The 26027-nt window shown below is 48.0% G+C and overlaps 1 protein-coding gene across 4 annotated transcripts in view; it reads left to right on the forward strand.

Annotated features, from left to right (window-relative positions):
- The window catches only part of NDST1 (N-deacetylase and N-sulfotransferase 1), a 67299-nt gene extending 42492 nt beyond the window's left edge, over positions 1-24807 (forward strand). For 2 of the 4 annotated variants that reach the window (XM_081034966.1, XM_081034967.1), the window contains 10 exons: positions 212-340; positions 1089-1271; positions 2234-2330; positions 3479-3602; positions 5683-5857; positions 7961-8131; positions 8797-8906; positions 10627-10729; positions 11520-11635; positions 24510-24807. In XM_081034966.1, coding sequence (XP_080891092.1) covers positions 212-340; positions 1089-1271; positions 2234-2330; positions 3479-3602; positions 5683-5857; positions 7961-8131; positions 8797-8906; positions 10627-10729; positions 11520-11635; positions 24510-24774 — 1473 coding nt within the window. In that variant the 3' untranslated portion in view covers positions 24775-24807. Of the gene's footprint in view, positions 1-211; positions 341-1088; positions 1272-2233; positions 2331-3478; positions 3603-5682; positions 5858-7960; positions 8132-8796; positions 8907-10626; positions 10730-11519; positions 12642-24509 lie in introns of those variants that run through there. The other 2 variants (XM_081034969.1, XM_081034968.1) reach the window with 1 other exon arrangement.
- The last annotated feature ends 1220 nt before the right edge of the window (positions 24808-26027 follow it).

The raw sequence follows: 26027 nt of genomic DNA on the forward strand, positions 1-26027 counted from the left end.
GAGAAGTAGCCAGGGCCAGTGGGCTCACTTGGGGAAGGGTCGCAGGCTATAGAAGGTCTTGGCAGCAGAAGACTCTCAAGGGTGTGAGGGGCTGTGAGGTCACACAGGAGGCTGCCTTTCCCAGGAGACACACTGGCTGTTCTGAGGAAAGGTCCTTGCACCACCATCCATGCCTGGAGACACCACGGCTCCTCTCTTCCCCCATCCCCAGGTCCTCCCACGGCAGACCTGCGGCCTCTTCACGCACACCATCTTCTATAATGAGTACCCTGGTGGCTCCAGCGAGCTGGACAAGATCATCAACGGAGGCGAGCTCTTCCTCACTGTGCTCCTCAATCCTGTGAGTGGCCCACAGTCCTCGGCTGGTGGTGAGGAGGGGTGGCCAGCCAGCCTGCGTGTCCCGGGGCAGGCCTCCCTGGGAAGTGGGAGGAGGGCATAGAGCAGGTGTGAGGGCTGGGAATTGGGAAACCCACTGTGCAGCCCTGGCTCTGTTCCAGCCATGCTGCGTAACCCTGGGCAGAGAATCCGAGCTGTCTTCTATTTCCCTTTTTTCATCTTGTGCTTTAGTACAGTAGTATTAGCATTTTTGTCCATGTTCTCTTTCCAGTCTTTGCATGTGTGTATAAATATGTGAATATATGTTAATGTACAGAAACTATTAATATATATAATTATAAATATAGCATATGTATTTTAAGCTATTCACCTGAGCTTTCTGAGTCTCTCTTTCCTTATCTATAAAATGGAAATAATCACTCATGTTTTAATATAGATATCAAGTGGTGGTGTTGTTTAGCTTTGTGGGATAACCGAGTGCTCCTTCTCTTCTATGCACCCCCTTCCCCAGAAAAAATACAACAGAGCACCCAAATAACTGCACAGTAGGTCAGCCTCCCATTTCAGGGCCGTGATAGTTGGTGGTCAGTCAGACCTGCATTCACCCGGCTGTGCCCAGCCCAAGGTCACACAGCGAGTTTGTTGACGACCTCGGTGAACCTGTCAGTTGAAGCAAGACCAGAGGGTCAGGAGTGGGGTGAAGGCGGCTCAGAGGCTGACCGGCCTGTTCCCACCTCCTTCCTCTGGAACAGATCAGCATCTTCATGACGCACCTGTCCAACTATGGGAATGACCGCCTGGGCCTGTACACCTTCAAGCACCTGGTGCGCTTCCTGCACTCCTGGACCAACCTCCGGCTGCAGACACTGCCCCCTGTTCAGCTGGCCCAGAAGTACTTCCAGATCTTCTCTGAGGAGAAGGACCCACTCTGGCAGGTGGGTGGGGGGAATAGGGGCCTGGAGGCCTTGTTGCAGGGATGGAATGCCCACGGCTCACAGGCACATGCTCCAGACGTGGGCTCCGGGTCTCAGCCCTCATGCCCTCTGAGTCTCCCTTGAGTGGAAACTCAGGTGCACACTTGCTGACCAGTGTGGGCACACTCGCTTGTTCTCGTGTGTACATATGTACACACCTCCCTCCTAGACTTGCAGGCATGTACTCTCATACACAGCCTCTGTTAAAACCTCAGTACAGAACTGTAAGTGAACATGGTGTAGATGAAGTGTAGAAAGCAGCGGCCTGGACTGCTTACCCTCAGAGAGCCTTTATGCCCTTTTCATTCCAGCAGGCCCTGAGCCACAGGGAAGGGGGCTAATGGGAGAGTTTTGGGGAAGAGTTCTTAGGGAAGTTTGCCACTGGGGCTGTCAGAAACTGGAAGCAGAAGCTGGAATTGATGGCAATCTTCATAGTTTAAACCAGAGGTCCACAAACCATGGCTCATGGGCCAAATCTGGCCTGCAGTCTGTTTTTGTAAATAAAGTTTTATTGAAACCCAGCCATGCTCATTCTTGTATGGACTGTCTGCAGCTGTTTTCAAGCTGCAACAACAGAGTTAAGTAGTTGTGACAGAGACCAGAGAGTACCCATGCCTAAAATATTTACTAAAAATTTCAAAAGATTTACTACAGAAAAAGTTTTCTGACCCTCTGATTCAGACACAGCCCAGCCAGTTAATTTCAACAGGCACTCGTGAGCTCCTGTTACGGGCCAAGCCCTGGGCTATTTTGCTAGGATTGACCAGAAATGGCCCCTGCCTGCCAGCGTCCAGTGTCCCGAGATGGGGATGTGACAGTAAAGTCTATCAGTCAGGGCTATAAGAGCCACATATCAATGTGCAATGGGAGTCCACTCCCCGGGTTCTTGGGCCCACCTAACATCCTGTCCACTGTTGTTTCAGGACCCTTGTGAGGACAAACGCCACAAAGACATCTGGTCCAAGGAGAAGACATGTGACCGCTTCCCAAAGCTCCTCATCATTGGTCCCCAGAAAACAGGCAGGTCTTTCCACTCTTGACCAGCCTCCCCCAACCCCTGCTGTCTCAGCCACAGAATTCTGGGGACACCTTACCCTGGCCCCACTCCCCAATAATCTGCCCCCTCTTTCCCAGGAAGTAGAGATGAAGTTGGGGTGAACATGAATTGCCTATCAATGTGGAAGTGGGAACTGGGTGGAGGGTGGGAATGGAATTCTTCATTCTGTCCTGAACCATCGCCTCAGGGAGCTCTTCCTGTGTTCTCCTGGGAGCCTCCAAGTCGAGGCAGAGAAGCCCAGATCAGCTACTCTGCAAGTTTGAGCAGTGCCAGGCAAAAAGCGGACTACGACAGTTAGTCATGTCTGCCAGACATGCAGGAAAGAGCAGTGATGAAATAATTGCTAAGTATTTGCCATCCACAGTCTATAAGGCACTAATGGGTACTCCCATTTCATAGCAAAAAACTCGAGGCTCAGAGAAGTTAAATGACTTCCTCTAACACATTCAGTTGGGAAATGGCAGATCTAGGTCTTGAACCCTGGTCTCTGTAACCCTAAAACTTACACTCTTAAGCATCAAACTCTATGGTCCCCTTCCCTGCTGGGACCTGTCATGGTGTATCAACCATAGACTCACACGAAAGAAAGGAATGAGCTCTCTGAAGGAGGAGGGGGTATGAGTGAGGGAAGGGCACCCAGAAGAAGAGGCAGATTTCTTAGCCTTTCAAGAATTTCGCAAAAACAGACTAGAGGGTCTGGAGCTCCATTTTCTCTGAGCTCCTCCCGAGTGTCAGAGAGGACAGAGGCCCAAGGCTAGAGGGGCCCAGCAGAAACCATCTAGCTCTAGGACTTTCAGGTGACAGTAATCAGTTGGATGTAGCTGTTGGAGTACAGTGGTAAGAAGGATTCTGAGGCTAAGGCCTTATTTAGTGGGGAAGAATGCTGTGATGGATTAGTGATGTCTGCAATGGGTACAGGAGTTGGGTGCTCACATGCCTGCCATGTATTTCCTTCATTGTATAGATGTGGAAACTACGTCCCAGAGAAGAGAAGGGACTTTCCCAGGATCTCGCAGTGAAAAATGGGAGCTAGGACCAGAACCTAGGATTGTAGGCTCCATCTTCATGTTGGGGGCTGGGCGCTGGTCTCAGCTGCCTTCTGTCTCCATAGGTACGACGGCCCTCTACCTGTTCCTGGGCATGCACCCGGACCTCAGCAGCAACTATCCCAGCTCGGAGACCTTTGAGGAGATCCAGTTTTTTAACGGCCACAACTATCACAAAGGCATCGACTGGTGAGTGGACCTTTCTGTCCACAGTGGGACAGCAAGGCTGTCATAGAGCCTTGCCCAAGAGAAGGTCTGCTGTGGCCGCAGCAGGAAGCAGCTGGCGCTTGCTGACATGCAGCTAAAGTTCCTGTAAACAGGGACAAAGTGCAGTGACCCTGGAGTCATGGTGTTGGAGCCTTGTCACAGATGGGACACTCGATGAGGAAGCCCTTTGCCCCTTTGCATTATTGCCCCCGTTCAGAGGCTGTCCCTCCTTTGGTTGCACAGAAACATCCTGATTCCCAGAGGAGGACAGGGACTCGCCAGAGGTCCTGAGAGCGAGGGACAGAGAAGAGGCTAAAATCCAAGTCTTCTGACCCAAGAGCTGGCCCTCCCTGCTGTGTTTTGCTGACAATGGAGCAGGAGGTCTTCTTTGGGCCCTTCAGAGGCAGCTAGCTTTCAAGGAGTCGCCCGGGGAGGTGGTTGACATTGTAGCTTCCCACCAGAACCTGTCACCAGAGGTTACCTTGGAGTGTGGGGGTCGCATGGGGATGTTTTTACGCTCCGATTTTTCAATTTACATCATTCTCTATTGCTTTCTTACATATTAGGCCTTTTTCTGTGTCTCTCTCTCTCTCTCTCTCTCTCTCTCTCTCTCTCTCTCTCTCTCTCTCTAATAAACTGAAAACATAGACTTGATTGGAAGTCTGTTTTTTTAATTGGGAATATTGGGGAACAGTGTGTTTCTCCAGGGCCCATCAGCTCCAAGTCGTTGTCCTTCAATCTTGTTGTGGAGGGCGCAGCTCAGCTCCAAGTCCAGTCGCCGTTTTCAATCTTAGTTGCAGGGGGCGCAGCCCACCATCCCATGTGGGAATTGAACAGGCAGCTCTGTTGTTCAGAGCTCGTGTGCTAACCAACTGAGCCATCCGGCCGCCCCTCTCTTTCTCTTTTGTCTGTCTATTGTCTCTCTGTCTGTCTGCCTATCTACCTACCTACCTTCCTCCCTCCTTTCCTGTCTGTCTATCTATCTTGCTGTCATGTCCACCACCTCTTATCTAAAACCCATTGTAGCCAGATGTATTATGGGAAGTCAGCATTTTTCAGATTGCAGAGAGGTAATGTACTGTGACACCATATATGTAACGACATCTTCAGCAGGGTTTCAGACAGCACCCCATTAGCAAATACATCAATATGTCTGTAGCAAAGTATGGGAATATTTACACTAAGTAAAATTCATAAGTCAGGTTTTGCTGCCAAGTGGCTTTGCTACAAACTTAGGGGAAAAAGCTTCTGTTGTCAGAGCTTTCTCAATTTAGGTATTACAATGGATTGTGGACAGATAGATGCATTTTATAAAGAAAATTCAGAAAGATGAGAGAGAGAGAGAGAGAGAGAGAGATTCCTCAGCTCCATTCCCAAGATTTGGATTTTGTAGGGAGGTGCAGGAATCTCACAAGCCCCAAGTGGTTCTGATAAAGGGGCCCCTGGAACCCCCCTGGAGAGCCCCTGTCTCACAGGACAGAGTGGGGATCCTACACCTTAACTAGGATGGACCTTGTAGGCTTTGGTTCCCACGAACCCCCGAAGTTGTGCCTCTATTTTGCATGAGTAGGAGTCCCTGGGGGTAGAGGGGATCTGGTGTGTTCATTTAGTTATCGGAGGGGTCCTCAATCTAGAAGTGGTCCCAAAGGACTGGTATGGGTGGTCCCCCCGGTGGGATATGGGAGGTTCATGTGGAAAGCTTGAGTCTCAGATTGCCCCTAGAGGCGTGAGAATGAGAGCTTGGTCAGTTTCATGCTGGGAGCATTGGTTTAGGATGGATAGAAAGACACCGGGCCCCGCACGTCTTCACACCCGTAAGTCTTCAGATCCTCCTGACCCCAAGGTCTCCCATGAAAAAGGATGAGTTCTAAAAAAGGAGTCTGTGAAGTGGCTATTTGTGTAGAATCCTTGCCAGAAGTGAGTCCTTATTTGTCTGGGAGTGATATGCTGTGCTTGCTTTCAGAAGTCCTACCCCCAGCAACCCTTGCCCTCTCATGCTGCATCCCTCAGGCCCCTTCCTCAGGAATCTTGTTTGTGAGCCTCCCCTCTGGGTTTCCTGCAGGTACATGGAGTTCTTCCCCATCCCCTCCAACACCACCTCCGACTTCTACTTTGAAAAAAGCGCCAACTACTTTGATTCGGAAGTGGCACCCCGGCGAGCAGCTGCCCTGTTGCCTAAGGCCAAGGTCCTAACCATCCTCATCAACCCAGCGGACCGGGCCTATTCCTGGTACCAGGTGAGCTGGGCTGGGGCAGGTGCCCGGGGGTGCAGGGCTCTGTCTCCCACTCGGCTACTCAACCATTCATTCCGCAGATATCTACTAAACACCTACTATGTGCCAGCCCCAAGCTAGGCTCCTGGGATGGTAGGTAAGAATAGAGTCCCACCTCTATAGCACTTCTAGCCTGGTGGGGAGACCGCCAACAGTTCCTTGCCCACCCTCCTAGCTTTGCCTGGGGTCCTGCCACTCATTCTGACATCAGTAAGTGGTGGAGGCTGGTTCCACTTTGATGTGGGAGAGATCTGGGCTGACACTGACTCTGGCAGTGGGTGGCGTGGGGTGGGAATTCAGAAGGACAAGACATAAGCCCTGCCATTCTTAGGGGAGCATGCAAAGCCTGCTCAGAAGGAAGGTACCTGGACTGCATCCATGCCAGACAATGTATGACTCCTAGTCCCTACTTGGCTAAGTAAGAACTAGAACTTTCTTTAATTTCGATGACCTGGCACTGTCTTCTAAGCACCCTTCTCCTGGGCTTGCAGGAATGCTTAGGCTCAGGTCTTTCAGGGGGGTTTCTTTCCCTGCCTGCCACGTGCTGGGGTGTTGGGGATACCTGGCCTACTGGCTAGTCCAGGAAGGCCTCGTCAGGCCACTTTTGACAGCTCCCTGACACCCTATGAACCTGTTCACTGAGGTGCCATCTCCCCCCTGGGGCCTCATTGTATCCACAGTATTGGCCGGGGGTAGTAGACCCCCTTTACTCTCTTCTGCCAAGACCTCTCCCCTCCCTGCGCTGTATGTGATCCTTCGTGGAAATATGGGGGCTGTTGAGTGTTACCCCATGGTCGGCAGGTTCCTGAGCTCTGGACTGTGGGCATTCTGCGGATGCCGACAGCCCATGGCATTATGTTAGGTGGTTCAAACCTGGGGTTTTCCCCTTTCCAATTCTTTCCAAGTCCTGTTCTAGTTCGCTCGGGCTGCCATAACCAGGTGGCTTCTACAACAGACTTTTATTTCTCACAGTTCTGGAGGCTAGAAGGGCAGGCTCAAGGTGCCGTCAATACAGTTCCTGGTGAGAGTGCTTCCTGGTGTTTAGACAATTGCCTTTTCACTGCGTCCTCACATGGCAGAGAGACAGTGAGAGAGAGCCAGTGTACTCTCTGGTGTCTCTTCTTAGAGACACGGCCCCACTCTCATGACCTCACCTAAACCTTATTACCTCTTAAAGACCCCATCTCAAATGTCGTCGCATTGCGGGGGTTAAGGCTTCAACATGTGAATTTGCAACACAGGCTGGCACTCTTTTGGAGAAGGCATTCTAAGTGCACTTGCATTGGGTTCTGAATGCATGGGATTATTAGCCATTGAAAATACTTTTCAAAAAAAAAAAGAAAAAAGAAAATACTTTTCCTGAAATTATAGTTAAGTCATAATCTAATGCTGAGAAACGCTTGTGGGAATTGGGGCTGTTCATTATTGGTCTACAGCACCTTCTGATTTCTGTAAAGGAGAAATTCTTAATTTGACATAATGGCACTTAAGTCCTTTCTAACACTGCTAAACTCTGTTTTCAACAAAGAGAGTGCAAGCTTTGGGTTCAGGCCTGTAGCAAACGTTTGTATCTGGCTGGCATTTGAAAACATTGTTTTATTTTTATTGTATTTATGAACAATTACCTTCTATATGTGACAACTATTCTAGTTTTCCATTTATGGAGGTGATAGTGAGTTTCATTTTGAAATAAATTTATGTGACTAAGAAAGATGGGTCAATGTACAGAAAAGTAGGTTGACATTGGCACATGCACTCTTATACTCTTAAGCGCCAAACTCTACGGTTTGTGGATATTACAGAAATCGCAGAGATGGTGTGCAGATGACCAACATTTGGAAACGCTGATCTTGCCCAACTAACGTCTTGCAAGATGGGGAACCTAGGCTCAGAGGGGCCAGTGACTTCCCTGAGGTGAGACGATAATGTGAGACAGAGCCAGGACTTGAACGCAGGACTCCTTATTTCAACCCAGGGCCTTCTGGCCACCTTGTGGCTGCTGTTCCACAAAAGCATCTTCCTTTGTGCCCTCCGGGTGACATGCTGACCCTCTCCCCTTGCCCACAGCACCAGCGAGCCCATGACGACCCAGTGGCCCTGAAGTACACCTTCCACGAGGTGATCACAGCTGGGCCTGACGCTTCCTTGAAGCTGCGTGCTCTCCAGAACCGCTGCCTGGTCCCAGGCTGGTACGCCATCCACATTGAGCACTGGCTCAGCGCCTTTCACGCCAACCAGGTAGCTACCTGTCCTTGACCCGTGGGAGGGCAATTGTAGTACTGCCTTGTTGCAGTTAGCAAAGAGGCTCAAAGTCTCTTTCACTAGTCATGGGGCTGGAAATGCTGTCGCTGGAGTGTTAGACCTTTGAAGTCTTCAAAGGTTTCAATCAAATTTACCCAAGGGTTGATGTGTAAGAATTCCCCAAGCTATTGTCCCATCACAACAGGCTCTGTGTCCCTAAGGGGACCCAGAAAGCTCTGGGGTAGGACCCTGGAAAGGGGTGGTGGTGGAGGGAGAGCTTGGCTGGAGAGATAGGCAGCACCAGATTGCACAAGGAGTTTTAGGAAAACTTTGAAGATTGAGACAGGAGAGTGACCAGAAGGCTGGGGAGAGGCCAGAGAGGAATGTTGTTGAAGTAGGAAGATTAGGCCGGGTTTGGTGATAGCTTGCATTCTAGGAAAGGATGACATCAGTCAGGGGAAGGTGGCAGAGAGCAGGCAGTTAGGCAGCAGAGGGTTGAGATTTGAGGTCACCTGCCATTCAAACGTGGAGGAGGAAGCAGATTCCACAGAGTGCAGGGACCCCACTTTGTCACGTGGCTGCTGACCAAGAAGACGGGGGACTGCTTGCCCCTGGAATGAAAATAGGTTCAGATCACGCTTCTCTCTTTTCTTTTTTTCCAGATTCTGGTCTTGGATGGCAAATTGCTGCGAACAGAACCTGCCAAAGTGATGGACACAGTGCAAAAATTCCTTGGGGTGACCAACACCATTGACTACCATAAAACCTTGGCGTGAGTGTCGCATTGGCCTTTCAACAGGGGGATTTCCTGAGCAGGCACCTGGCCCAAAAGCCAGTCTTGGATGATTATAGGAGAGACATGGACTAATTAGCATCAGCAAGTGTGAGAAAGTATGCATGTCCCTGATGGCAGGTTAGCAGAAAAGCTAATATTAATATGACTTGAGTCATATTTATAAAGGTATCAACTGAAGAAAAAGGGAGATGATGAATCTGCTGTACTCTGGTCAGTCCCACTCCTGGAGTGCTTTTTTTCAGTCTGGGCTGAATACTTTCAGAGTGTTTTATCTTACAGTAAGTTAGACCAACAATGAGAAGCCCCAATGCCCACAAGAGTTTCTTAGCATTAGATTATGACTTAACTATAATTTCAGGAAAAATATTTCAATGGCTAATAATCTCACTCACTCAGAAGCCAATGCAAGTGCACTGAGAATGCCCTCCCCAAATGAGTAAGTGCCAGCCTGTGCTGCAGGCACGTAAGGCTGGGGAAAGGCTGTCTCCCAGGGCTATGTCACAGCCAAGTGACACACTCAGTTGGTGGAGGGGGTCTCAAGAGAAGGAAGACTAAGGCCAGCTTTCCTGGCTACCTTCTTAGGAAAGTCTCGCAGCAAAAATGATCCCTTCTCACTGTCTTGGCAGTTGAAGGTGGGAAAGGGACTTCGGTCCTTTACTTGGAGACAGAAAGGAGCAGCAGCTGAGGGTGTGGGCTGTGGCATCAGAGATTCCTAGGTTAGGAGCCCAGAGCCATGACTTCTTTGGCTGTGTGACCTTGGACCAATGTCTTACCTCCTTCAAGCCTCCCTTTCCTCATCTGGAAGTTGGGGAGAAAGGTAACAATTCCTACCTCCCGAGGGTCACTGTGTTGAATGAAAGCACGCATGTGGATCTCTCAGCTCAGTGCCTGGCATGTACTCTAAACAGTAGCTGCTATCATTGTCATCATCTATGCCCACCCTGTGGCCCATTCAGAAACCCGTTTCCCTCACCTGCCAACTGTGAATCCTGTTTTCCTACCATTCTCATGCCCAATAATCCCCTAAGGGTTCCTGATCTGGGGCTGAATTCTGATGCCAACATTCCGCCCCTCCCCATGACAGCTTCAGATCTCATCGCCCAAAAATGCCCTTGAAGGCCCAGCGTGATTTTGAATCCCCAAAGCGGTTCTCTGTCATTTCTGAAAGTTACTCCAAAACATAAAACTTTCCAGTGATTGACATGCTTAAGTGCTATGGCAGATACTGCATTTCTTAATAAAAATACAATGTATTAAAAACCAAAAGAACTTCACTGAACTTTCCCCCCCCCAATTGGGTTCTTGGGTAAAAAAAAAAAAAAAAAAAAAAAAAGTTGCTCACCCCTGAGTTGGAGAATGCTCAGAAGAGGTTTCCCGGAACCATGAAGGTGGGAAGTGTCATGGATTGCCTTAGGAACTGGGGCTGCCAGCCAAGAGAAGAGGCGGCTCAGGGCATGTGAACCTCCCTCTGCTGGGAAGAAGGGGCAGGCGGGTCTAGGGGAGGCCAGGGACAAAACATGGGCCAACACATGCAAATATCAGCCCACGCCATCTGTGTGCTCCAGAGTGTGCATAGGGGAGAGGATTCTGTAGTCTCCTAGGCTCTGCCATTCCTGGGGTCTGTGAACACTGCCTTAAAGTTAGAAGGACGTGGGCTGGGCCAGCTCCCACCCACAGGCTTTCCCCACCTCCACAGGTTTGATCCAAAGAAAGGATTTTGGTGCCAACTGCTCGAAGGAGGAAAAACCAAGTGTCTGGGCAAAAGCAAAGGCCGAAAATACCCAGAGATGGACTTGGATGTAAGTGGTGGACATGCTGCCTGTGGCAGCTGGGTAAATAATCCCTGTATCAGAGGGAACCTTCTCTCCCCTTTACCTCCCACCCAGCACGTTAGTAGTGACCTTGGTGCTTTTTGGACAGTGCTCTTAAGAGGAGCACATGTGGGCTGGGATATGGTGAGTCAGAACTGACTCAGTCAGATGAGTATTCATTACCCTCTACTGGGGGCTGAATGCTGGGGGGCTTTGAGGATGAATCAGACTTGTTCTTTGCCTTCAAGGAACTCCTAGTCTAGGAGGGAAATGAGTCACACACACACCCCTAAGGAGAATACAAGGCAGGAAGTGCTTTGTGTAGTAGGAGAAGTGTGCACCCAAGTGCCATGGGAATTCAGAACAAGAAGACGGCACTTGAAGTTGGGAGAGGGAAACAGGTTTCTCAAAGTAGGGGAGAGGTCTCTGGAGTTGGGCCTGGAAGGAGGGGGCATATTTGCAAGAGAGAAGGGCGTGTACAGAGTATATAGGGGAAAGGTCACACACTGTGACTTTTGGTATGTTTGCCTTTTCCTGTTCACCCTGGTTTTGATTAATTCTCTCTCTTTTCTGTCTATCACAAGAATTTTGACCTTGTGTGCTATATTTTGGTACTCTTATTATATAGGAGCTTTCTTTTGGAGGCTACCATTTTGAAGAAGACTGTGAATAAATTATAGGCCTATGGGATGGTGCCAACAGAATGGTGGTTTTAAAGAGGAGGGGTCACTCTTGAGTCAACCCATCACCAAGATCTGAGCTTTCCTTCCTGTTACAGTCCCGTGTCTTCCTGAAGAACTATTATCGGGATCACAACATCGAGCTTTCCAAGCTGCTGTACAAGATGGGCCAGACACTGCCCACGTGGCTGCGGGAGGACCTCCAGAACACCAGGTAGCCGTGGCCACCACAGCCAGACTGAACGTTTCTGACGGCAGGGGTGTCCCGCCACACGCTGAGCCAGACTGACCTGCAGAATGGGGAGCTGGGCCCGGGCTGGCCAAGCACTTATGAGCAATATTCTGCCGAGGCCCAGGCAGAGCCGGGAGAAGAGCCCAGGCAAGCCCACAAGCGCCTCAGAGCACCCAGTGCTGCTGGGTCTGTGGCCTCTGGGACCGCCCTAACCACCCGAGGTTCATTCCGCTCACAGCCTTTCATGGGGAGGCCACTTCCTGTTGGTGGAAGGCCACTTCCTGGTAGGAGAGAGTCCATGAGACTCTTTTCTGTCCCTCACTGTGTTCTACCAACCATACCCTCTCCTTCATCCCATTACTCCCTGCCCCAGCAGGGTATCCCCTCAGTATTAGCTGTCATATTTTCCCTGTCCTCCAGACAATGAGGGAGAAGTGCCCAGCTGGACCTTTTGCCAAACCAGGGAGAGAGACTGGATGCTTCCCTGACTATTTCGAGCCAGGCCCTTCAGAGGGGTCAGCTGGGTCCCCAGAGTTGGTTACTAGGCTGGATGTGAGGGTGGCGCCTCGAGAGAGTGCTCAAGTTCCACACATTCTGGTTAATACCTTCACATCTCACCTTCCCTATTTGGGGAAAGGATCGCTGGGTCCTACAGTGTCCCCCCAGGCCTGAACGCCTCCTCCAGGGCCCTGGGGCACTGGCATGCCATTTGGACCTGGAGACCCAGGCCTCAATCCCACCCCCTTTGTTCACCCTGGGATATGACATGTGTGGTGTTTCCTGTGGTAAAAGACTGAGGTGGTTCAGGAGTCTGCCAGTATACATGTTCCCATGTACATACATTGTCCCCATGCCAACCCAGCCTTGGCCCCTGGCAGACACTGGGCAGAGCTGATGAGACTGCCATCCACGGCTTTGCCCCAGCGACCTGTGGCCGAGGGTTCCTAGAGACCCCTTTAACCTCCCCAATACTAAGCTAAAGTATTTTAATATTTTGTTTTTTTCTTGGTGCCAGAGTTTATACCCTGGGTGCTGGGGTCGCACTGTGTTATATATATATATATATATATATATATATATATATATATATATATATATATATAATTTGTATATATATATTATATTTTTTTTGGTTGGGTTTGTTTTTAATTCAGTCATACAAAAGGGTGGCAAGCCCCAGTCCCACAGGGTGTCCCATCTACGTGCATGAAAAAATGAGATGGAAGGGAGGGGGCAGGCATGTCTTTGTGTGTCCGGGCCTCGAGGAGACAGAATGAAGGTGCCCTGGGAGAGGTCTCCGTTCCCTCTCCCAAGTGCCTCAGCTGTCCTGGGGCTGCCCTAGGTGAACTGAGCTGGTTAGATGCACAGGGAAAACCTCCTCTCTCCAGGAAATCTGGCTTCGTGAAGCGCAGTGACCCTGGGGGAATTTTGGCCAAAGGAAACAGACGGGCTGGGGTGAGCGACCTGGGCCAAAGCCTGGCCTGTTCCCCTCCCCTCACATGGTGCTAGGTGGGGAGCTGCCCTGGGAGCAGGAGGCCCTGCAGACACTGGGTCTCTGGGCTATTTTCTGGTTGGGGTCTGCTCCTACCCTCCTTTTAACAATGTGAAGTGACTAAGCTGGGGCACTCTCCCCAGCCCCTCCCACTGCCAGTTCAGCTTTGAATTGACACCCAGGAAGTCCTTTCTGGAGAGCCTTGTCTTATTCAGAAGACTCTAGTATCTTGGGGCTGGATGGGTTCTTTGATGGGTATGGAAATAGACCTAGAGAGGGGAGGTGGACTCCTTGGCCGATGTCACATTGCTGGTTGGGCGTAGGGCCGAGATTGAACTTGGAGCTCCTGATCCTGAGTCCAGTGCTCTTCTTCCAATGCCACACTGCCTCTGAACCCCTCCTTGGAACCCTACTCTGTGCCAGGCTCCTGTCCCTCCCTCAGTCATACCCTTGGTCATTCCAGGACATAGGGACAAACCACTCCTTCCCAGCCAGGGTGCCTTTGAGTCTTCTCAGTTCCAGAACTGGATTTGCATCGCTCTCTTGCTCTCTCAACCTCGAAAAGTCCTTCCCCGCCTGCAGAGCCTGGGTCTGTCTTAGCTCTGAACTGATTCCCTTTTCCCGAGTTCTTCACTGGGATGGAGAAGATGTTGGATACTCAACAGGACCAGCTGCATGTGGTTTCATTGTCTACCCAGAGAAGCATTCCCATCCTGCTTCTCCTCGGGGCCTTTGAGCCTGGGAGCACTGGGCATTGTGAGCGCTGCAGGAGATGAAGAGCAGAGTGTCTGAGGACGGGGCATGCCTGCTTGTATGTTCCATGGAACCAGACTCCCAGAGCGGGGCAGTGGCTTCCCTCGTGCAAGTCCTAGGCCTCACGTCCCATCTGTCAGCAAAGGGCTCGGGCTCCGTGAACTGTGATGCACCCACATTCTGAAATCTACCTTCTGGGCCTGGGTGCCGGCTCCCGCCCCTTGGAGTTCTGAATGCCTGGTGGGATGGCAGCTCCACTTCTTTGTGCCTCTGGCCTGAGGAAGGAGCAGGCAGATGTGAGGTCTGTGGGAGCAGAGGAGATTCGGGATTTTGTCCAGGCCCTTCTGGTAGGCTGGGGACTTGACCTGCCACATGCTAATTCTGGTCACTGCTATGACTTCCCTTCCTACTAATGAATTTCTTGAGGACCCTCATGAGAAGAGAAAATCAGAGGTCAGTGGGTACAGGAGCATCAATTCTTCCATGTTCACTAATGTACTAAGCCTTTGCACCACCACCCCCCGCCACCCCATAAAAAAGTGAGAAATAGCCTAAATCATGTCGCTGGCTCCAGCATCTATTCTGCTGTGGGAGGCTTTGCCCCATAGGGTGGGAGCAGGTGGGAGATCAGCTGAAGCTGCCTCAGTCACTTAGGGTTCTGTGGTGTGGGCATCTTGTGCTGAGTGAATGAGTCTGAAGTTTAAAGCTAGGCCTTTTCCGAGCCCCTAAGTGGCCGCAGCCAGTGCCTCTGGGGCCCAGCCAGGGCGCAAGCGGTCTGTCCCCAGCAGCAGAAAACCGCTGGGCTGACCCACAGACAGTGGCAGTCCATGTGGAACTGACCTCATGGGTTTTTGAGTGGACAGAGCAAGTGAAAAATGGTTTTATGAACACCACTACCCACTATCTAGATTTAAAATGAACACTTTTACCACATTTGGTTTTTTTTTCTCTCAACGTAGATTTTTTTTTTATTAGTTTCAAAACAATGTAATAGTTAGACATTTATCATTTATACCCCTCACAAAGTGATAACCTCCTTCCCCCAATAGCTGTTTTTTTCTGAACTACCTTAAAAGTAAAAATCATGAGACTTCACCCCAAAATGCAGCCTGCATCTGCTAAGAGGCCATTCTCCTACGTAGTGGCCCAGTATCATACTGGAGACAACAGTAATTTTCTAACATCTGCTCTCCAATCCACATTCCGATTTCCCCCAAGTAACTTATACCTGGTTTTGGAATTTGAATCCAAATGCACACATTGCATTTTGTTATCTGTGTTTTAAAATTTCTTTGCTGAAAAGTCTTCCGTCTGCTCACTTTGATTTTTTAAATGGCATTATTTCTGAGGTCATTTGGCCTGCTGTCTTGGAGAAGTCCCATGTTCTAGATTGGTCTGTTTTCTCCTGGTATCATAGGAGAAGTTCCTCTAGGCCCTGTATTGTCAAGAATAATTTAGGCTGTATGGATTTTTGCCTTTTGTGCTGACTTGACAACTTTCCTCTAGCCTAAGGTGCTCCTCTACTGTCACCTGTATCAAGTGCCAAACCAGCAGAGGGGCTAGCTGGAGCTCCAGGAGCTCAGAGGTGGGCAATGGGAGGAGCCCTGCAGCTGGGCCTGGGAGGAAGGGCTGAGCCTCTAGGAGGAATAGGCTGCATGCATGGAGGCCGAACCGAGCAGTGTTGGGCCTGTTGGAACTGAGACGTCTCTGGCTCAAAAGAGCCTGTGCTGCTCCATTTGATCTTGGTAATGGATCATAGAACACCAAACATCTCTCTCTCTCTCTCTGTCTCTCTGTCTCTCTGTCTCTCTGTCTCTCTCTCTCTCTCTCTCTCTCTCTCTCTCTCTCTCTCTCGTGGTCTCTGGGTCTTCGCTTCCTGGAGGCCCATGGTCTGTGCACTGGAGCAGAGCCAGGCCCCTGGAATGTACCAGGGAAGGGCCTAGCTGGGGAACTGGCCTCCCCCAAGTTGTGGTGTAAGAAGAGCACTGGGCTGGAGGCAGGAGATAGGAAATTTCATCCCAACTGGGTATATTTAGTAGCTGTGTGACAGTTTTCTTCCTAGGGCCTCAATTTCCCCATTTATAGAATGAGCAGATGGGGCTACAGCAGGGGTTTTCAAATGTCAAAAAAGGAAGTAAGTCTGCTCTAGTTAAAATGAGGATGGAAAACCCAGGCATGCCCTCATCCTCACTTTCCAGGTTTGCTATCCCTGGGTTGGCTACCCCCCAGACTTACTCTTGCCAGCTCAGATGGCTGGAGATTTTTTTTAGCTCCCACAAGGGACAGGCATGGGTTTTGTGTGTGGTCAATGTCAAGGGCCTGGAGAGACTGGCTGTGTTTTGCCCTAATAAGTTCATCCCTCCCTCTCCTTCCTCTCTGTGGCCCTTGAGGAGAATGAGGGAGGAAAGGGTTTTCTATGACTGTGCTAGCTTTTATTATCAGCAAGAGGGCTCCTTTTATAATTTGTGCATGAAATTCATGTCATTTCCTAGGAAGAAAGGAGGGCTGACTGGAGAGGGTGGGGGGCAAGTTGGGGGAGCAGGCAGAGGTTTCCTTCCCTTGTGGGGGTGGGGAGAGGTGTGGAGAGGGGGTACTACCCAGCTCACCTGATCAGGGCTCTCGAACCAGCCGTTTTGGGTTGTGTTAAAAGTGGGAACCTTCCTCCATTAATGTACAATCTCGAACTAACTACTAATAAAGTGGGGTTCTGTTTGTACACATTGGTCATGTCTGTCTGTCTGACCTTCTAGCAAGGCCTGCAGGGGAGGGTAGCAATATGGACGTTTGCATGCATAACCACTCTGGCCACTTCCTCCTCCCGCCACCCCCCTAACCGCCCACCCCACATACAGTGACTTGGTAAAATCAAAGGTCATTTCCATTGGGTTGTAAACTGAAGCTTTTCTAGATAGCAGAGGCCTGTCTCAGATGAGGAAGAGCCTTCAGAACCCCCTAGATCACAGAAGTGCTGGGGATTGCGCACTGCCCTATGAGGAGACTCGGACTATAGAACCAATTCTGCCACAAATGTGTCTTGTGACTGGGGACAAGTCACTTTTTAATTTTTGATCCTGTTTCCCTCATCTTTCAGGGATGTGGAGGTGAATTGGACTCAGTGGTTGTTCCTGGAGAATTTGCTTAAAATACCAGATTCCCAGGCCACATTTCAGAGATTCCTCCCTGGCAGATGTGGGGTGGGGCCCAAGCACCTGCATTTTAACAACCTACCGGGCACACAGAGTCACCCCACATCGATAAACCCTAGCTCAGGTCATTGGTACCTATGGGCTTTAATTAATTCAGTTCCTCTGTCCAAGGAATGAAAACTTCAGGTAAAAGAAATGACTTCCTAGCCCTCCCAACCTGACTGACATTTAATGGTGAGGGTCCCCAGCCAGCTGTTGCAATGCCGGTGCCTGGACCTGCTCCCTCAAAACGCCGTGTGAAGCTTCACAGAATGCACATTTCCAGGCTCCCCCAAATCCATTCAATCAGAACCTCCGGGAGTGAGACCCAACAATTGCATTTTAACAGAGTCCCTGATACGCAGGAAGGTCTGGGGACACTGAACCAGGGCTACCAAATATGAGCCAGAGAAAGTCGCAGAAATGTGGACCACTGCCGAGGGGCATGCTGGGGCCCAGTTGGGAACACACCAAAACACCAACCCCAGTGGCACAAGGGTTGCACTTGCAGAGACCACTTTGGGGTTTGTCATCTGGGAACTCGGTACGGGTCATGGCATCGCCAACAAAAACATGGCCGGAGGCTGCACGAATGGGAGCAGACCCAGAAGGCATAATACAGAAGGGATTCCTGTGGCAGGTAAGGGGTTGGGCTACACCAGAGATCTTGAATGTTGAAACAGCCAAGATGATTAAGAAATTTAATTAGCAACAAGGTAAAGGCAGTGTCCTCTGGTTGGAGTGGAGGTGAGGGTTTGGACTCTCACCAGCTCAACTCCTCCTCCCTGTCCCGCATCCTATCTGGAGCCCTATGATTCTTGGAATACATTGTGTAAACCCAGCCCAGCTGCTCTCAGAGGTCCGAGGAGTCCTGCAATTCCAATAGGTCGAGGGAACAAAGACACATTAGACCTTCCTCATCCACTACAGTGAGGAGTCCGCGCTGGGACTCTGGTACCCTCGGAGCAGTCCAGGCTCTGGCGGTGGGCACGTCCCTTAGAAAAAGCCCTGGAATGTGTGCACAGGGCTGTGTGTTTCATTATAGCAAAGCCCTGGAAACAACCTTGAGGCCCATCCAAAGGGGATCAGCTAAATAGCCTCAAGTGTAGCCACACGCTGGAACATGATGCAATTGAAAACATTCAGTCCTGCCAGGGAAATTTCTACAAGAATGGCCTAGACAGGATGACCATTTGTGGAAGGAGACTGCTATAGAGTACATATTTTTTTCTGGGAATATAGACATATATCTTTCACACCACACTGATAACAGCAGGGGGTGAGCACAGGGAAGAAGGGATTCCCAAGAGGACTTTACCTTTGGATGAAACATTTTTTAAAAAATTAAGATAATGTATTCATGTATCATTTGTGGAATGAAAAAGTCTTAATTAAAAAAAAAATGACTAGAAATGGGTGAAGCAGAAAGGAGGGGGCCCCAGGCAGCTGGACTATTGTGGGATGATGTCCCGAAGGCAACATTGCTGTCCTTCACCCAGCCTTAGGCTCCCATCAGAGTTCAGGGCCTGAGAAGGCCCAGGGCAATGGGGAGACGTTCTTGCCTTGCTGCAGTTACTCTGCACTTGTCAAGACCCTGAGCTGAGGATCCGGACTGGCCGTGAGACTATCGGGAAGTCTCTACTCCCCTCTGGCCCTCAGAGCTGAGCTCCCACAGGTTCACAGATGGGGCACTGAGTTAACATCATCAGTCTTGGGACAAACTGACATTGTGTGAAGAGGAACCAGCCTGACCCCGGTGACATTCCTGACAAAACCAGGTAACATGAATCTAGCCAAGAGGAAACAGCAGACGCAGCCATGTTGAGGGACATTTTGCAAAACAACTGGCTTGAACTCTAAAAACGTCAAGGTCATGAAATATAAAGAAAGGCCGAGGAATGGTTCAAGATTAAAGGATAGTCAAGGGACTGGGCAATCAAATGTCACGTGTGATCCTGGAGGGGTCCTGGAACAAGAAACAATTAGTTATACAGGACACCCATGGGGCAATGGGCAAAATGTGAATATGGATTGTGTGGGTTGGATAATAGTATTGTATCGGAATTTACTTCCTGATTTTGATTATTGTACTGTTACATAAGAGTATATCATTGTTCTGAAGACGTACACGCGGAAATATTTACAAATAAATGGGAAGAAATGGAGCTGAATTTTGACTCACGCTCGTTCCCTAGTGGGTCAGACATAGCTGGTGCAGTTTAGAATATGTCCACCAGAGGGCAATATCACCCCAGCCTCTCAAGACGGGTCAGTGTGAACCTCCCCACAAAAGACCGGGCTGGTGGTTAATAGTGGTGGGGTAACAATACTATAAATAAGAATAGCAATACATTACTATGAATAATAAAAAGTATTTCTCACTCTGAGTCAGGCAGGTCCTCTGATAGTCAAGTAATATTTCTTAATCCTCGTAACAGCTCTTTAAGGTAGGTATTATCATCATTCCCATTGTACATATGCAAAACCTGGAATTCACATACAGAAGTTTGAGGTTGGACCTTTACCTCACACCATATACAAAAGGTAACTCACAATGGTTCAAAGACCTAAATTTAAGAGCTAACCTATAAAACTATTAGAAGAAAACGTAGGTGAACATCCCCGTGACCTTGAATTTAGTAATGGTTTCTTAACTCTGACACAAAAGCACAGGCAACAAAGGAATAAATAGTAAATTGGTCTTCATTAAACTTAAAAACTTTTGTTCATGAAAGGACACTATCAAGAGGGTTAAAAGACCATACACAGAATTGGAAACAATATTTGCAAACCATATGTCTGGTAAGGGTTTACTATCCAGAATATATATGAAGAACCCCAACTACTCAATTCAAAAATGGGCAAAGAATCTGAATAGACATTTCTCCATACATATACAATGGCCAAAATGAAAAGATGCCCAACATAATTAGTCATCAGGGAAATGTAAATTAAAACCACTTCATACCTATTAGGATGGCTATAATTTTTTAAAAAAGGAAAATTAGCTTCAGTGAGGATGTAGGGAAATTGGAACACTTATACATTGCTAGTGGGTCTGTAAATGGTGAAACTTCTGTGGAAAACAGTTCCTCAGAAAGTTAAACATTGGGGCCGGCCAGGTGGCTCAGGTGGTTAGAGCTCCGTGCTCCTAATTCCTAAGGCCGGTGGTTCGATTCCCACATGGGCCAGTTAGTTGGGCTCTCAATCACAATGTTGCCAGTTCAATTCCTCCAGTCCCGCAAGGGTTAGGGCCAAAGGATGGTGGGTCACGCCCCCTGCAGCTAAGATTGAACACGGCACCTTGAGCTGAGCTGCTGCTGAGCTCCCGATGGCTCAGTTGGTTGGAGCGCGTCCTCTCAACCACAAGGTTGCCAGTTCGACTCCCGCAAGGGATGGTGGGCTGCGCCCCCTGCAACTAGCAACAGCAACCTGATCTGGAACTGAGCTGTGCCCTCCACAACTAAGACTGAAAGGACAGCAACTTGACTTGGAAAAAAGTCCTAGAAGTACACACTGTTCCCCAATAAAGAACTGTTCCCCTTCCCACTCACCCCCCAAAAAAAGGATCCCCCCAAAAAAAGTTAAACATTATTCGCAATAGCCAAAACTGGGAAGAGCCTAAGTGTCCATCAGCAGATGAATGGATAAACAAAATGTGATATATACGTACATGGAGTGGAATAGTATTCAGTCAAAAAAAGTAATGACACAATATGAATTAACCTTCAAAATATTATACTAAGTGAAATAAGCCAAAAGACAAATATTGTATGATTCCACTTATATGAAATATCTAGAATAGGCAAATTCATAGAGACAGAAAGTAGATTAGAGGTTAGCAGGGGTGAGGGGGAGAGAGAGTAGGGAGTTATTGCTTAATGGGTCCAGGGTTTTTGCTTGGGGTGGTAGAAAATGTTGGAAATAGATAGTAGTGATGGTTGCACAACAATGTGAATGTACTTAACGCCACTGAATTGTACACTTAAAAATGGTTAAAATGGCACATTTTACGTTATATGTATATTTACCACAATGAAAAATACATATACAACATTAAAGGCAGCTCTGATTTTTAAAATTTGAGATATAATTCACATATTGTAAAGTAATGCTTTCAAGTGTACAATCCAGTATTGTATATTTAGTATATTCACAAAGTTATGCAACTATCACCACTATCTAATTCCAAAACATTTTATCACCTCAAAAGGAAAGCTCAGACCGATTAGCAGTCATTCCCTGTTCTTCCTTCTTCTCAGCCTCTGGTGAACTCTAAACTACTTTCTGTTTCTATGGATTGCTTATTCTGGACATGTCACATAAATGGAATCCTGCAATATGTGACCTTTTGTGTCTGGTTTCTTTCACTTACCATAATGTTTTCAAGGTTCATCCATGTTGTGGCATGAATCAGTACTTCAAACTGTGTTCCACAGTGGCCAAACCATTTTACACTCTCACCAGCAATGTAAGAAGGTTCCAATTTCTCCACATCCGTGCCAGAAGTCGTCATTTTTCATTTTTTTATTCTATCTATCCTAGTAGGTGGAGGCAGTATCTCACTGTGGTTTTTAATTTGCATTTCCCTGATAACTAATGACACTGAGCATCTTTTCATGTGTTGGTTGGCCATTTGTGTATTTTCTTTGGAGAAATGTCTATCCGGGTTCTTTGTCCATTTTTGAATTGGGTTGTTTGTCTTTTTGTTGTTGACATGTGAGAGTTCTTTATATATTCTGGATACTAGACTCTTATCAGGTAGGCCATTTAGGTCTTTGATCCATTTTGAGTTTGTTTTTGTATATACTGTGGGGTTGGGGTACAATTTCATTCTTTTTCATGTGGAAGCCAGTTGTCCCAGAATTGTTTTTTGAGAAGACTCTTCTTTCCCTCCATTGAATTGTCACGGCACCCTTGTCAAAAGACAATTGACCATAAATACAAGTATATACTTATATCTTCAATTCTGTTCCATTGATCTATATGTCAATCCTCAAGCCAGTTTCACACAGTCTTAATTACTACAACTCTGTAGTAATTATCGAAATCAGAAATGATTCCTCTAGCTTTGTTTTCTTTTCAAAATAGTTTTTGGCTATTTGGATTTACATGTACATTTTGCATTTGCATTTACATGTACATTTTAGGATCAGCTTGTCAATTTCTACAAAAAAGCTGGGTGATGATAGGGATTGTGTAGGTCATTGGGGAGCTGCCATCTTACCAATTTTAAGTTTTCACTCTCTGCCATGCCAGGTTGTGTGTTTATGTGGTGGGAGATAGGCACTGATTCCTTCCCTGGATGACCCCCACACACAACCCCACAAATCCCCTCTCCCTCAAGCCGCTCCCTTTCCCTCCATCATGACATTTTGGGAGACTGATTTCCTGTCAGATTCATAACCCTTAAGTCTCTCTTCTTACAGGAAGTTTTCCTAGCTTGCCTCTATATACTTTTTGATCACAGATATCATGGTCATTAAAAAATATAAAAATATAATATTAAAGAGTATGACAATAATATACAATATTATATATGGATTATATTACAGATAATTTTATTATAGCATATGTTTATATTATCACAAGGTATATATTTTTATCATATTACAGATAGGGATTATAGTCATTTAGTCCCAATGCATAAATTTATGAGTTAAGCATAATATGGTGGAGCTGAGAAGGCCCATCTATTCTCTTAGTTCCTATCTAACCCATTTTAGAGATAGGTAAGTTGAGGCCCAAGTACATAGGTAATGGGGCTCAAGTGACTTTGAGGATCCTTGACCTCCGTATCCCCTTCTCATTTGAATATAAGAGCACTTAAGTTTGAGTCACCCAATTCTCTAGCTGTCCAGCTAATTGCAGCTTGTGGTCTAAGGATGGGAGGCAGAGGCCAATCCTCAGTGGCCAGTCCAGCCCTCCATCCAGCCCCCAGGCAGCCCTGGGCATGAATGAGGGCTGGGCCATCTGCACAGCTGGAGGTGGTTACCCAGCTGTTTATGGGTCTTTGCCTCTGGTGTTTATAGTTCCGCCTTTGGTTCTGCTTTGTGTCCCCACTAATTAGAACAATACTCCAGGAGGCAGTGTGGGGTGGTGGGGGATCACAGGGTGGGGAGCAGTGGGCTGGACCTGCACCCTGGCTTCTGCCTTGCCTCGTTCCAAAAAGGATTTCAGGCCTTTTACAAGGACACAGGAAGGAAAGCAAGATGGCACCAATTAACAGCAGGTGAGAAAATAGGCACACAGGGGTGGGGAGCAAGTGGAGGCAAGAAAAAGGCTAAAAATATTGTCTGCTGTGACTTAGACACTTAATGTAAGGCAAAATGTTGGTCCAAACTTCTCTTTATAAGAAAAAATATATATATTTTTTATCAAAAAAGTAATAGATGTCCATTGTGGGAAATTGAGAACCCACAGACAATTGAAAAGAAAATGAAAATGTCTATGTCCCATTATTCTGGGATAACCATTTTTCATATTTTAGGACTTCTCCTTTCTGTCTGATGTATAAAGTCATTCTTATAGAAATGACATTCTATTTTGCTAACTTCTTTTTAATCATAATAAATTGTCAACATCTTTATGTGTTATTAGATAATTTTCTACTACACCAAATTATATCATTTCCATTTTTATTGTGATATAAGATTATTGTGGGGAAAATTGCAATCATCAGTGAAGTGCACAAAATCTAAAGCTCAAGTGTCCCTCTTGCCCTGGTCCCTATGGTAACATTTCTAACTCTTTAGTGGAATTTCTCAACTCGTTCTCCTATGCACATTGTACAGTGGGGTCATAGTTTATTTAAATGATCCCCTTGCATTGGACATTGAGGTTAGGTACATAGCTGTGGCTTGAAGCCCACAGGCAGCCAATGTAATCAGGAAAAAGTCCTGGTACCAAGAGCAGATTGGTTTCTCCCAGAAAAATCTCATGAGTGCGTCATACACGTAATAAGCTATGGCCTCAACAACATGCTGAGGACTGCCACATAGGAGTGCCACACTGGAGATGTGACATGTCCTCTCTCCCTCCCTTCTGTTCTCAAATACTCAGGAGCCTCCTCCTCTCTGTGCCCAAGTTCCACTGGGCTGCTTCCTTGTGAAGTCATATTTGTTTTTATTTTTAAAATTAATACAAATAATACACCTTCATTGCAGAAATTTTTTAGAAATACAAATAAGCAAACCTAAGAAAATAAACATCACTCATAACACAGGGATGAGTACTGCCCACACTTTGGTGCTTATAATCATAAAAGCTAATGCTTACTGGTTGCTTGTTCTGTGCCAATCTCACTGTGCTAAGTGCCTGGTACACATCCTAGGAGCAGTGTCCTCCCCACCTCACAGATGATGCAATGACGGAGTTTAGGACGGCGTTTAGGTTCGGTGACTTGTCTTTTATCTCCTGGCTACAGGGTGACAGAGCCTGCCTTTGGACGTGGCCCCTCTAGCTTCCGAATCTACACTCTGACAAGGCACCCCTGCTTCTTTCACCTATCTGCCTGGAGGTTTCACTCATCCAACATAATATTTTCTACTCTGCTGTTTTTTCCTCTTAAAGATAAAATTGTGACCATCTCTTGGATGTCATTAAATATTCGTTTTAGGATTCCGTTTGGTGAATGTACCACATTTCATTTAACTGTTGGACGTCTGAGTTATTTTACGTTGTTTGTTTAATAAACAAAGCCATGCTGAACATTTTTGCAGCTGATCCTGTGAACGTGTCCATAGTCATTTCCACAGGGCTGCTGTCTCTAACAGCCCATACTGACCCATCACACCAGAAGGCAAGGGGGTCCGGGTGACACCCAGTGAGATGTGCACACCCAGCTCTTGGCTGAGCTGTCTCAACTTGAGGGAGACACCCTAGTCTGTGCAAAAGACAGCAGGGATGGCGTGTTCTTTTTACGGTCCTCCAGAAATGGTTTGTCAGCGAAGCTCACTGAAAGGCTAGGAGCTAGCCCACTCAGCTAATGACTCCCATGTGGGTACAGCCCCCTTGACTCGACAGATGGTTGAGTTAGAAGACAAATAAGAGAAAATCAGTCTGAAAAGGTGGCGTCCCGTCTCCAACACAGGGAGAGAAAGCATCTCCTTCTTCCACAGACATAGATGCTGAATTTGGGGTAGTCTCAGAGAAAGGCCCACAAGGTCCCCAGGGCTCTGCTCCTGGAAGCATTGCCAGGGTTGGGGGGTGCTCTGGAGTCCAGTGGGGCAGGCAGGACATTCTGGTACATGGGGTGCTTGGCTGAGTCTTGGAGGATGCGTTAGCCAGGGTGGAAAACGAGAGGGTTCCAGACAGGTGAAAGCATGAGCAAAGCCTGGAGGTGAAGGACAGAGGACCAAGGGCTGCAGAGAACCTGGAGGCCTTAGCCTGGAGAGCGGAGGTTGGGGCAGGGGTGAGGGAAGAGGGCTGGAGATTTTGCTGGGTCCTTGCGGCCTTGTGCAAGGGGTAAGGATTCAGCCCTTTATCACGATTGTAATAGGACTGCCACACTGGAGATGTGCCATGTCCTCTCTCCCTCCCTTCTGTTCTCAAATATTCAGGAGCCCCCTCCTCTCTGTGCCAGGCTGTGCAGGGTGCTGGGAGGGAGGCAGGGAGAACGTGGGTTCTCCAGACTAGGCTTTAGGAAGCTCTGGGGGCAGGAAAATTGACCGAGCAGAGATTCTGGGGAGTACAGCTGCTCGCCAAGAGACCCGTGCACCGGAGACCCTCAGAGAAGGATGTCTTAGCTCCCTCAGGCAGGCTGACGGTGCCGACCACTCATGTAGCAGGTGGGGTAGAGGCAAGAGCTGGGCTTCAGCTGCGTCCTTCAGCTTCACACCCCAGCTCTCTCTCCCCTCAGCTGTGTGGCTTGTGACCTGGTTGCTTACCCTTTCTGAGTCATAGTTTTGTTATATGTAAAATAGAAACATTAATAGGAAGAGGA

The sequence above is a fragment of the Rhinolophus hipposideros genome (assembly GCF_964194185.1).
Source record: "Rhinolophus hipposideros genome assembly, chromosome: 23".
In the NCBI taxonomy this organism is placed as follows: Eukaryota; Metazoa; Chordata; class Mammalia; order Chiroptera; family Rhinolophidae; genus Rhinolophus; species Rhinolophus hipposideros.